The sequence below is a fragment of the Rhinopithecus bieti genome, unplaced genomic scaffold (genome assembly GCF_001698545.2).
Source record: "Rhinopithecus bieti isolate Rb0 unplaced genomic scaffold, ASM169854v2 scaffold_6114, whole genome shotgun sequence".
NCBI lineage: Eukaryota > Metazoa > Chordata > Mammalia > Primates > Cercopithecidae > Rhinopithecus > Rhinopithecus bieti.
Window position 1 is genome coordinate 225,633 of NW_016805005.1, and position 13,221 is coordinate 238,853.

Below are 13,221 nucleotides of genomic sequence, written 5' to 3' on the forward strand. Positions count from 1 at the left end.
TATGAAACACAACTGAACGAGTTGTTTCAATAATCATCCCTTATCAGAATTGTGACAAAACTACCCAAATAATAAAAAAGACTGTATTTAGAATTAATATATACTGACTTCACCTTTCATTATTATTGAAGATTCTCAGATTATTCTCAAAAAACATCATTTCTGTGACAGGATCTCAGGTCAAAACGATCTGCCTCATAGGTTCTCCATTCAAAATTTATTTTTCAGGGACTCCTGCAATCATAGTGCATCATTTTCCCTAGTGTGGCTGACCTTTGTTGATCTTTCTTTAACATTTATATTGTTTTCAGATCCTGAAAAGTCAGCAAACATAGCCAGCATCTAGCCTTTTAGTATAACAGAATTTTGCCTATACTTGTATTTCAAGATCTTCAAAACCATCTTTAATTTTGCTCAGATTATCTGTATCTTCATCAGATGTTTTCTTTAAAGTTTTAAATAACTATCTTAAATGAAGAAAAGTAAACTCATCCTTATCTGGCCTAAATCAATCTGTAAATTTCAGACCATTTGTTTTTTACAACTACCACAAACATACCTAAAGTTATTTTAGATGGTACAATAAAATCAATAATGTGATGTATTGGTCATGACATTGAGACTCTGATTAAAATGCTACCCATTTTTATGCTCAGAAACTTGATTTAATTCCAACATATGCTACAGATAACAGTTTTCTGTATATTCTATAAGAGTTCTTAGTCAAAAATAATCAAAATTTGACTTAACATGTAGTCATGAGAAGCATAATATCTGAGGATACATAAATTATATTTGGAGACTCGTAAAAAGAAACCAACAAACATAAATATCTGATAAGTATTATATTCTATGTTAGCCAGATGCCAATTTTGATTAGATACGTAGGCTTTCTTTATTTTTCTAAACAATTTGAAATAGTACCATAGAAAGGCTAATCATGTGGTCTACAAAATATTCATTAAATATTTATAGAAGAAAAAATACAATATTGTCCTTCAACTCGCATGTTTCATTTAAAATTCCTACTGCATCTTGTACTTACATTCATATATAAGTACAGTATAGTATAAACTATAGTTTATACAAGGTTTATACTATCTTTCTCACAGATAGTTCTGGTCTGAAGTCTCACTCTTATCCCCCAGGCTGGAGTGCAGTGGTGTGATGCAACATCCGCCTCCAGGGTTAGGCTCACTGCAACATCCACCTCCAGGGTTCAAGCAATTCTCCTGCCTCAGCCTCCCGAGGAGCTAGGATTGCAGATGGCTGCCACCATGCCTGGCTAATTTTTGTATTTTTAGTAGAGACAGGGTTTCACCATATTGGGCAGGCTGGTCTTGAACTCCTGACCTCAGGCGACTCAACCACCTCGGCCTCCCAAAGTTCTGGGATTACAGACGTGAGCCACAATGCCCGGTGGATAGCTCTATTTTTTTATGATCATTTTAGTTCCTCTAAAGCATACTTGCTCAGAGAGTGGGGTGCCTAGACATTGTGGGCTCCTGGGTAGAATACCATGTAGCATTTGTAAATTCATCATAACATAGATAAAATAAGTTTTCTCAAATAAGGTCTTACTTTTGCTAGTTTTGGTTAAATAATAGTAAACTATATGACACAGAAACCTTAGGATAAATTAGCCAAAAAAAAAAAAAAAAAAAAATAAAGTAAAATTTTAGTAAGCTTTTTGTTCCATTATATTATTTTTCACTTCTAAAATTTGGGGGTGGTAAAGGAAGATGAATTTTCACTTTAATTTCATAAAAGTATAGTTTGAGAACCACATTCCTGAGAATGTAGTCCTTTATCATTTCCAAAGTTGGTTTTCCCCTTGACTGAAGCAGAGATTATTATTACTTTAAACAAGAGCCTGGTACATGTCCCACTAACTTCCATGAGATTTTAATGGTGCAAGCTCTCTTTCAGTGATAATACTTTATCAATGGTTCCAAACTTCATAAGCAGATTTTCTATCCTAAAGCTCTAATTCGGTCTCCAAAATAATTATTTCTTTCCATTTCTAGGTTATATTTGTGTATTGTTTATTAATTATAACATAAAATACACTGAATGAACTATAATTTAGAAAATAATAAAGTGTTTTCTAACTTGGGCTAAGAAGTCATCTTTGAGTGAGACGTACCTAGAATTTTTCTATGACTGTCATTTTAAGAAGTCTATTTAAACATTCAAACATAATCTCCATCAAGGGAAAAAGAAAATTATTTCTCCGTAACCTCAGATGCTGCCTCTTTTCTTTCGTTCTGTTTGTTTGTCTAAGCATAGAGAAATAAGATTCGGCACAATGGCCAATATGGTATCTGGAGTCAAACAGAAAGGGTTAAAGTCCAGCCCTATTACTTAGAAGTCTGTGATTCTAGGAAAATTAATTACCGTCTTTATATTTCAGTCTTCTTATCTATGTAATCATTATACCAGGGGCATACATAAATGTAGCAGGATTATAAGATGTTATGAATTTTAACTTACGCATATAAATATTCAACATGCTAACTGGCAAAAAGCAAGCTCTTAATCAATGCCACTCAATATGATTATATCAAATATTTATTCATTTGACAGTATTTATTGAGTAACTACCTGCTCCATGATAGGGGTAAAATGATGAGTAAAACAGACATACTCCTCTCCACTTGGAAATTCACTTACAGACAAAATCAACACAGATACTAATATATGGTAACAAGCTTCAATAAGAAAATTTTTAAAAAGTAGAGAAGAGATTTCTAAGAAGAGAAAACACAGGATATGAATTTGTTTGGGTGATCAAGAACTCCTTTCCTGGGAAAGGTACAGCACGTTTATTCATGACATCTCTGTGATGAATACGGATGAACTCAGGAAGGGAGCAGTTAAGGAAAGGATAGTCTCTATGCAAAGAGGGGAAACAACTTTGTGAATTCCAGAGGCAGTGAGAAATTATAGGGAAGGATATTAAGTCTGGAAAACAGAGGGGAAGGGGAAGGTTGGTAACTGAATGGCCTACATAGCAGACAAAGGACAGATCATTCAGAACCAGGTAATCCATGGTAAAGATTGTAATCAGATGGTGTCCATAGTATGAACTGTGATCAAGGAGTGTTGAAAATCCTTTGGTGGGGATAAAGGAGAATGAGGGAGTGAGGGATGTGGAAAAATAGTTCACCATTCTGAATTTGTATCCACTTCAGTGTAGAGAATGTCCTTGAGGAGGCAAAGATAAGGAGGGGAGGTGATAAGAGATGGAAGTTACAAAACTAGAGTTGAAAGAAGATAGTAGCTTAGATTAGGTGCAGAAAATAGCTATGAAGAGATGTGGGATATGTATAGGGAAGATTTTCTAAGCAAAAGCAGCAATTATTGGAGGCATATTAAAAGTGAGGGGAAAGAAGATATTGACCAATGTGATCCTGGAATTCTGGCTTGCACAAACTAATTTGTAGAAAGCTATTCTCTGAAATACAGTAGAAGGAAATTGAGCAAGACAGAATAAGAACTATAAGCTCAATTTTGTACATGTTGTATTTGAATGGACCCTATGACATCCATCAAAGAGGTCAAGAAGAGAGGTGGCTGTGTAAGACTACAGTTCAGGAGAGGAGGGCTAGATTTAGAGATGCAAATCTGAAAAGACAGTTTATGGATGGTAGCTAATACCATGGGATAAAATGACTGCACTTTGTAAGAATTCAGAATCTAAAAAAGCAAGCAGTTAAAACATGACATGTCTTCTCCCACTCACATCACTATAAAATGCAAGAATATAAATATTGCTCTTTGGTGTTTTAGTTTACTACATATGGAATCTTGAACAGAAATATCCAAAACAAAAATATATGGTTATCTGAATATCCAGGAAATCATATCGTTTAGACAGGGAAGTAGAGAAATTAATGATTAATAGGCCAGTAAACTATTATAGAAAAAGTATTGTTTATGTGGTCAAGTTAGTAGAGCACTGAGATTTATTTAGGGTGGAATGCAGGTAGTGAGCATTTAATTTAGTAAGGTAAGAAAAAGGTTGAGTTTTGGCCCTGAATTGGTTTACCACAATATCTCCCACTACCTTTATGTTTCAAGTCTATGATAATTTGACCTTTCCAGAATTCTGAGATTATGAGCAACTTTCCCCAAATGTCCTCCATCTGCTGTTCTAACCAGTTTACTCAACTGAGCTAGTCATATTTGTCTAAAGCAATATTCTAACTAGTATGAAACTAAATGAATAAAGAGAAGATCAATACAATGAATAAATACAAGGTCAGAGAAAGGGCCAACTCATGTTTTATATGTAAGTATTAACTCAGCAGAAATGTCAGAATTTATAAAACACAATGCTCATTATTAAAAATGACATCATTGGTGATATAATAATGACCTAAGTGATAAAAATTATCATACAGAGTTCATATAGTTTATGTTGTTGCTGATCATCATAAACACTATGTAGCTTTTCTGGGTATGCTGTTACAGAAAAAAATTAAATCCACATTACTCATTATTTTGCATAAATTTCTAAAGCATAATAAAATTTCCATTCAGTATTTTACTTTGGAAATGTTGTCTCTTCTAGGCAGTGACTCCTACTTTTACTGCATATTAAAATATTATATACTGATAATGATTAATTGCTAGTTGTATTAGTGTGGTTTTCAATCAATCATGAGCACAGAACCAATTCTCTATGAAAGTTTAAGAACATATAAATCCATCAAATACATACAGTGCTAACTGATTTGTCTAGAAGACTAGACTAAAAATAAAAATTGGACCTGATTTTCAGAGTTTTACACATGCCAAAATCTCATAAGATAATTTGACTTCCCAACATTGAAGATGATTTTGGTTGGTAGATGGGTTAATTATAGGATTTCTTATCAACTCACATCCTTTGAGAATAAAATTAATAAAGTATTTTCAAAGTAAGACAACTTTTAAGTCTGGTGTTTTTTCCTAAGCTGTTTGTTCTGTTACTAGTTTTAATATTGTTAATTTTTTATAATTTCTTAGTCACTACTCCATTAATGTTTTCAAACTCTAACTTACATGAAAGTCTTATTAAACTACTAATTCTGAATATGCTTGTTTATTTTAAAATGTATTGGTATAAAGTAAACTTTAGAGAAAACTAGGAAACATTAATATTTCGTAGGAGCTTATCAAAGAATTTAAAAATTTACAAACACATAATGTATAAATTTCTTCTTGAGCTGTTAGAGTCTAAAAACTATCAGTTATTAATAAAATAGTAATTGATAAATAGTCTTTACCTAGCTTCCTTTTAAATATATATTTTTCAAAATAAAAGGTGATTTGGTTAAAGTTTCTGGATAAATACCCCACAAAAAGTGTTTAATTTACTCAACAAAAGGGTATAAACATATTCAGTACGTTATATTTATTCTCATAAATTATAAATTATAGGCTAACTAGTATGATTAAATAACTTCTTTAGTTACACATTTAATACACTTCATAGTATTCGTAGTACTAAAGTTGTATTCCTTTTTTTCATAAATTTCACTAATGGAAATTAATAGATAAACATATTTAGGTTCTCCTATATACAATAAGAAAAACCATTGACATAATTGGTCATTTCCAGATTATTACTTCTTCCTCATTAAAAATGATCTTACATTATACGTACATTCTTAGATATAATCTTAGAATATTATGTCAATACTCTCGAAATTATGTAATCTAAAATATGTATAATGCATATAATTGAAATATAAATTTTAAAGGATATTTTTAATCTATAACGCACATATTGGGAATAATTAGGGAGCACATATATATACCTACACACATATTTATACACATATAAGTTATACATATATAATTTTATCTATTCTTTTTGCTACTTAATCAAATTTATAAGAAACTGATTCAATTAACCAAAAGTTTAAAAAAGATGATTCTGTTACTAATTTGTTATTGTGTAGTAATTAAAATGTCTTAATATATTCATTATCATTTTCCTATATTTCTCCTGTAGTTCTTCTTTAATAATGTATTCTGATATCACATGAATCTAAATGCAAATTATTTCATATCCTGACTATATTCCAAAACTAGCAATGATGTGGTTTAGAATACTAATGAGTCAATTCTCTCAAAATGTAAAACTCGGGAGTTTTATGTCTATGAAGGATTTTCTATAAGTCTTTAAAGTAGCAGAACTCTACACAAAGAAGCATAATATTAAAAATAAACTAGAAATAAATACTGAGCTGCTTATCAAGGAGACACAATTTCAATACTGAGCCAACAAACCACAACAGCTAAATGCAAAGGGACTCCACAACAGTTTCATTCAAAGACTTACTCTGAACAAGACAAGAGTGAACACAAAGTAAAAGGACCAAAAGAGAATGAGACCAGCGCATTTCAGGGGCAAAAAGAGAAGTAAAATAATGTTGCTGTCCAGTGGCCTCATTTTGGAATAGATTCAAACCACAGGGACCTTAGACTATTTGCTAAGTCAGTTACCAGGCCAATATATGAGATGCATTCTGATGATGTGTAAAGCAAATGTTCACCTTCATATAACGGAACAACTGATACAATGTATATGACAGAAGAACACAATAATCTCAGGAATATGAGAACTATTCCACTTGAAGACTTACAAAAATGAATGTAAGTTCAATTGGTGGCTATAACTTTGAAAACTTCCAAAAAGAAAAATGAAGTGTCTGAGCCAATAGAAATTAATGAGCAAACTTGTAATGAAATTAGAACTTGAGTAATCAAAACCAGGCTGGCATCTCTTAACGCACACTTTCAACCTGAAACATTTTAGACTTAGTAGCCACAGAGCACACGCTGTGAAATGAGCGGAAATTGAAAGATGCTTGGAAGCCCCATGCGGACTTACTGTACCTGTGTCCACATCCTTCACCTGTTGCCTGGCTCGAGCTGTCTGGCTCCACTTTGAGCTCTTGCAGAACCAGCCCTTTGTCGTGTGGTCCGGGAAAGTCCATGCCTGGCACCACCTCCTCCTCTAGGGACTCCACATAGAAGAGAGTCCTGGCTGGCTGCTGGGTGCCCTGTCCAGGAGCCCCTTGCTGCAGCCTCGTGGCAACTGGAAGCAGGGTGCCATTCACGGGATTGAAGGAAGAGGAGGAAGAGGACGGAGAGGAAGACGAAGAGGAAGAGGAGGAAGGTTTCTTCCAGAAAGTGCTCACACCGCTTCTCTCTTGGCTTTTGAGCAGGCGGCTCTGGCTGGGTCCCCAATGCTCAAAGCTGCCACTGCCGTCCTGTTGTAGGCAGCCTCCCCCCGCCGGGCTGCCGGTGGACGGTGACGGGTGGCTGAAGAGTTTCCAGCGGAGTCGCAGAATGTGCTTCACATCGAAGTCTTTTCGCCCAGAGCCTGACATGCTTTACGCACAGAAGCCAAAAGGCTAGCAGCTCACTCAGGAGTAGGCTGGTCAGCAGGTGGGGGAGGCCAGCGGAGCCCGGGGGCGGAGGAAGAAGAAGAAGCGGGATGCGCCCTCTGCACCCCTAGAGCCAGAAGATGCGAGGCGGGCTGCGCGCCCTGTCAGACGAAGGCTGGAGCGCTGACGGCAAAGTCGCGCGGTTCAGCCGCGGTTGGGTCCACAGGACCTGGGCGTGGGGACACCACTGGGCAGGAGCAGAGGCAGGACTGGGACGCCAAAGGCTGAGAATCCTCGATACCCGCGCAGGAGCCCCGTGGTTATGGCGAGGTGGGACAACCCTTAGGCTGGAGATGCGTGAGGGAGGGAGGTCTGAGCTCTCCGAAGCTCCGGAGGCGGCTGCAGCTGGATACACCTCACTGGGATGCGCTTGTGGCAGAGCCTTAGTAGGGAAGGTGGTGGCGTTCTTGTCCTTGCAGCTCAGAGTTCAGTGTCTGGAGAGCTCAGAGAGAAGAGACCCAAGTCTCGAGGAAGCGTACCCCTCGCCAGCTCTCTTAGTGCACCTGCGCCCCTGTCCCTGGCCTTTTCGAGGATGCCCTGATAGCCTGCCGGGTGGCTCTGAGAAAGTCAATTGCTTTCTGCAATGCCAGAAGAGGTGGTTTTATATAGTCAGTTTGTAAAAGAGAAAAATAGATATTCTAACGCATATAGGGAGGCAAAAGAAAAAAGCCCGCCTGTGAAGCTGCCAAGGTCCTCACAGTACAATTTTCTCTCTGCCTCAGCGCCTCCTCCTCCCCCGTAAGTGACGCAGATGTGCACTGGGGCCTATACGGAGAGATGGAGGGAGGGAGGGAAGGCTTCAATCTTCTTTATGCAAGTGAGACTGCTGCTCTTATTGTCCCCTTGCGTGGGTCTTGTCACCTTTTCCAACCTCCTTCCTCACTACGTTACTGTGTAGCAATACAAGGAAAGAAAACAGGCATTATGCTTTTGCATCAGTAAACACTACGTATGAATCATGGCAGTGTAAACTTAATAGGCTGCCATCAGTTTGCAGGTTGCAGGTTAATGGCTTGAATTATTTAATAAACCGTATCTTTTAACCTTTAGCCTTAGTTTCTCTGTAGTGAGACACAGAAGAAACAGGGATGCTGGCGTCAAAATGTGATGATGCCACCGTCCTGACACTTACATTGTGATTCTGCTATTAATGCACCCAGGCAGTGCTTCACCCCGGGGCCAGAGGCACACGGTAGAAATCTGAAGATGGACATCTGAACACAGGGGATGGGGTTTGCGAAATCAGTGCATTTGGTGTGTAGCCTCGGAATGAAAGCTGTTATCAGTGTAAATCAATGTATATAATAAAATGATAAAAGAGAATTTCAAGGCATAACCTTCTAGTACATAGATCATTGTATACTATGCATGGAAGAGTTTAGACAATAAATGAGAATAGCCAAAGTCTACTTACTATCTTGCAAATGGGTGTTTGGAGAAGATGAGTTTTTTCCTTATATCTATATTTAGAATGGTGATGATTGCAATCACTTTCAGGACATGACTACTTGGAATATTTTAACCTTTCCTTTAATGAGCCATTAAAATCGAACCTGGTCATCCTGGCTAACATGGTGAAACCCCGTCTCCACTAAAAAAAAAAAAAAAAAAAAAAAAAAAAAACAAAAAATCAGCTGGGCGTGGTGGCGGGCTCCTGTAATCCCAGCTACTTGGGAGGCTGCGGCAGGAGAATGGCGTGAACCCGGCAGGCAGAGCTTGCAGTGAGCAGAGACCATGCACCACTGCACTCCAGCCTGGGCGGCAGAGCGAGACTCCGTCTCAAAGACAAAAAATAAAATAAAATTAAAATTAAAATTAAATAAAATAAAAATAAAAAATAAAATAGAACCTGGTAATCTTTGTTGAAGACGGGGGACCAGAGATGCGACGTGTTCCCTGACTCAACCAGGAATATGGTGGTTGTCCAGTCATGACATTCACAGTTTCAGTAACCCCCAACAGAGCATAGGAATTAACCACTGAAGTGCAGTTACACTACTGCTCAGTTACCCCCAAGGTTGAGCTGTAAACATAACCAGAAACCAAAGCTAAATTGGGAGTCCTTAGACAAAGTTGAACACTTTAATAAAATAAGAAATTAAGTGCACAAAAAACCTATTTTTAGTGGAAAAAAATGACTATAGTGCTTTTAAATATTGATTTATGCCACAACAGCTGGACTGCAATCCCTTGTGCCTTGATTTTCTCTCAGTATTCAGTGGTTCTTGTTTGTTTTTCATTTATTAAGCAAAACCCCTTTAAAGCCAACATTGGTGACAGATCATTTTTATCCAACAATGGAATCAAGTATTTCCCTTAGGGAAGAAAATAGTATATGAAATTACACATCACAAACAGGACAAAGGACACTTTCCATCAGAAGTAATGTTGAAAATTGAAGTGCATGTAATTAATTTATATAGAAATCAGTGCTTCATGGATTATCTCACTTGATTTATTTAAAATAATATAAAATAAGTCAAGTCTCTCTATATATTTTTTCAATAGTTAATATCCACCACCATTCAAAAACTGTACTATAAAATTTATTTGCGGTTATTCTAAAATTTAATTTTGCAGTTCCTTTTTCTCTGCAATACTAACAAGAATATTCTACAGTTAAAAGTTATATGTTTAAAGGACAATATTTTATATAACCCAAAGGAGATGTAAAATTAATTTGTGGTATAAAGAAACATGAATTAAAAATATTGTCACATTTAGCAGATAATGAATTATGCCTATTTGTTAGTCTTATAGTAATATTTAGTATGTTTAAAGCACTGCCATAACCTATTATGTAAATATAGGTAGCTTTCTATATTTGTCAATCTGCATACAATATATAAGTTTGAAAAAAATCACTCTTCTTGGGAATATATTTAAATAAAATTCAATTTAATTATCAAATGAAAATATTTCAAATTTAAGAAATAAACTATTCATGAAGTAATGTTAAACTGAAATGACTGACAAAGATGATTATATTATTTTCACTTGATTGTTACCATACTACAGCAATGTAGAAAATGAAGGAGAAAATAAAATTTTAAAACAATGGGAGAAAGAGAGGAAAGTGAGAAGGATGAGAAGAGAAGGAGAAAAAAGAAAGAGGGAGAGATTGCGAGAGAGGGAAAGACAGAAAGAGGGAGTAAAGGAGGAAGGAAAATAATATGGTTGGAATTATGGCTTAACTTGTCATATTAGATAAAATCCTTGAAAAAATATACTTCGTAAAATACTGCACTAATTAATTTGTTTATCTCTTATTCAAAAATAAAAAACTTTGATTGATCACTTAGGTCCAGTGCAAACTAGTAACAAATATGAAGGAACTGGTTACATGCAGCTTGCTGGAAGAACTCACAAAAGAGGTTTGTTTAACCAGCCACAATTAATAATTGACTTGTGAGTCAATTAAATTAAGATTTAAGATAACTAAGCTTATAGGCAAGAAGACATTGACATAGTAAAGACCACTTTTAACAATCCTAACAAACACACTTTGTTTTAAAGACAGAAACTATTTAATTATTCTAACACTATTGAACTAAACTGAACTGTCAGTTGAATCAATCAGTATTTCAAATGAATGTCCATATGGTTGCCATAGTTTCCTGAAAGTGTGTAAGCAAAAAAGATTATTCAGGATATGGAAAATCTGTAGAATGTTCAAGTATTTACTGTAATACCAAAATACAAAATTCTCTGCATAATTATTAAGTCAAGCATGGTGTAAAATATATCACACTGAAAGTTTCTACAACTCAAATATTTAAACAATAAGCAAAATCAGCTTTGGATCTGTTTTAGTCCATTATCTGTTACTTGTAATAGAATACCAGAAGGTGGGTAATTTATAAAGAAAAGAAATGTATTTATTATAGTTACGGAGGCTGAGAAGCCTGAGGTCTAGGGGCTGCATCTGGTGAAGGTCTTCTTGCTGGTGCGGAACTCTCTGCAGAGTCCTGGAGCTGCACAGGCATCACATAGCAATGGGGTTAAGCATGCTATCTCAGGTACCTCTTCCTTTTCTTATAAAGCCACTAATCCCACTTCCATGATAACCCATTAATCCATTAATTCTTGAGGTTCTGTCCTCAAGACCCAATCACCTCCTAAATGACCCCCTCTCAATACTGCCACAACAGAGATTAAATTTCAACATGAGTTTTGGAAGGGACAAAAATTCATACCATTCAAGAATTTTCTAGACTGAAAGTTTCTCACTTTTAGTGACTATTTTCTAAGCAAATACAATTAAATGTACACTTTTCTAGGAAAAGTGATTTTGATTTTTTGTATCTTTTTAGCAGGCCTTCTACAATATCTAGAAATTTGTGTATACATGATGATACTCAACAAAAGCATTTTAAAAGCTAATTATGCTCAAATTTCAAAGTTCATGCCTTATAATGGCTCCTGTGATTTTCTCTTTGATTAATTTAAATAAGATGTATCTATATACATTTTGTTAGTCCATTTTTGTACTGGGTAATTTATAAAGAAAATAAGTTTAATCAGCTCACAGTTCTTCAGGGTGTACAGGCTTCTGCTTCTGGGAAGGTCTCAGGAACCTTATAATCATGGCAGAAGGCAAGGGGAAGCAAGCATGTCTTATATGGTTGGAGCAGGAAGAAGAGAGGGCTAATATAAAGGTGCCACACACTTTCAAACAATCAGATCTCATGAGAATTCTACCATGAGGACAAAAAGATGGACGTCCACCCTCATGATTCAGTCACCTCACACCAGGCTCCTCCTCCAGCACCCGGGATTGCAATTTGATATGAGATTTGGGTGGGGACACAGAGCCAAACCATATCATACATTAATACAAATATTATTTAAAATTAGAGAATACTATTTAAAATAATTATATAGAATTTTCGATGTGTACCTTAAATAAAAAATGTTTTGCAGTGACTTTTTTTTCCCCACAATGATTGAAACTTAATACCGTATAGCACTAATGTTAAGTTATCTCATGCATAATCAACGCTTCCTACCTCTTAAAAGAAATACACATAACCATTCAGGGTCTGTTAATCTTCATTACAGTATAGGTATACTTTACTTAAGCAGCAATTAAGTGACTGCTTAATAAACAATTGTAGGTATTCATTGATCCCCAGGGGCCATTTTAATCCACTCAGCCTCCTTGGTTTATTTGACCTTTTGATTTAGATCTGGCAATACATGTGTATAGTTAAGGAATTCTTACATAAATTGTGGAGTTAATTTCATTAGTATGTGAATTCAAAATGACATTAAAATAATGAATTTCTATTAATGATGAGCCCAGTTTTATTTGTGTGTCTTTTTACTTCCCCAAATTCTGTGCAGAATATTGACAGTGGTTTCTGAACATCCATTATTTTCACTTTTGTATTGGGTCCTGCCTGGTTAATCACACTGCTGAGGGACTTATGATATATATATATTTTGAGATGGAGTCTCGCTCTGTCACCCAGGATGGAGTTCAGTAGTATGATCTCTGCTCACTGCAGCCTCCACTTCCTAGGTTCAAGCGATTCTCCTGTCTCAGTCTCCCGAGTAGCTAGGACTACAGGAGCCCTCCATCACACCCAGCTAATTTTTGTATTTTTAGTAGAGATGGGGTTTCACCATATTGGCCAGGCTGGTTTCAAACTCCTGACATTGTGAACCTCTCACCTCAGCCTCCCAAAGAACTGGGATTACAGGCATGAGGCACAGCACCTGGCCTATGATGTGATTTTTAAAACACTTTCTATCTCTTTTACGAAAATATTTC

General features: G+C 36.0%; 1 protein-coding gene across 1 annotated transcript in view; it reads right to left on the minus strand.

The window, feature by feature from the left end:
- LOC108528831 (kelch-like protein 1) overlaps nucleotides 1-8,189 on the minus strand; it is a gene marked incomplete at its 3' end in the record, with an annotated part of 196,324 nt that extends 188,135 nt beyond the window's left edge. Inside the window, exon 1 of the mRNA XM_017870814.1 lies at nucleotides 6,892-8,189. Coding sequence (XP_017726303.1) covers nucleotides 6,892-7,388 — 497 coding nt within the window. The remainder of the gene's footprint in view (nucleotides 1-6,891) is intronic.
- Nucleotides 8,190-13,221: the final 5,032 nt, after the last annotated feature.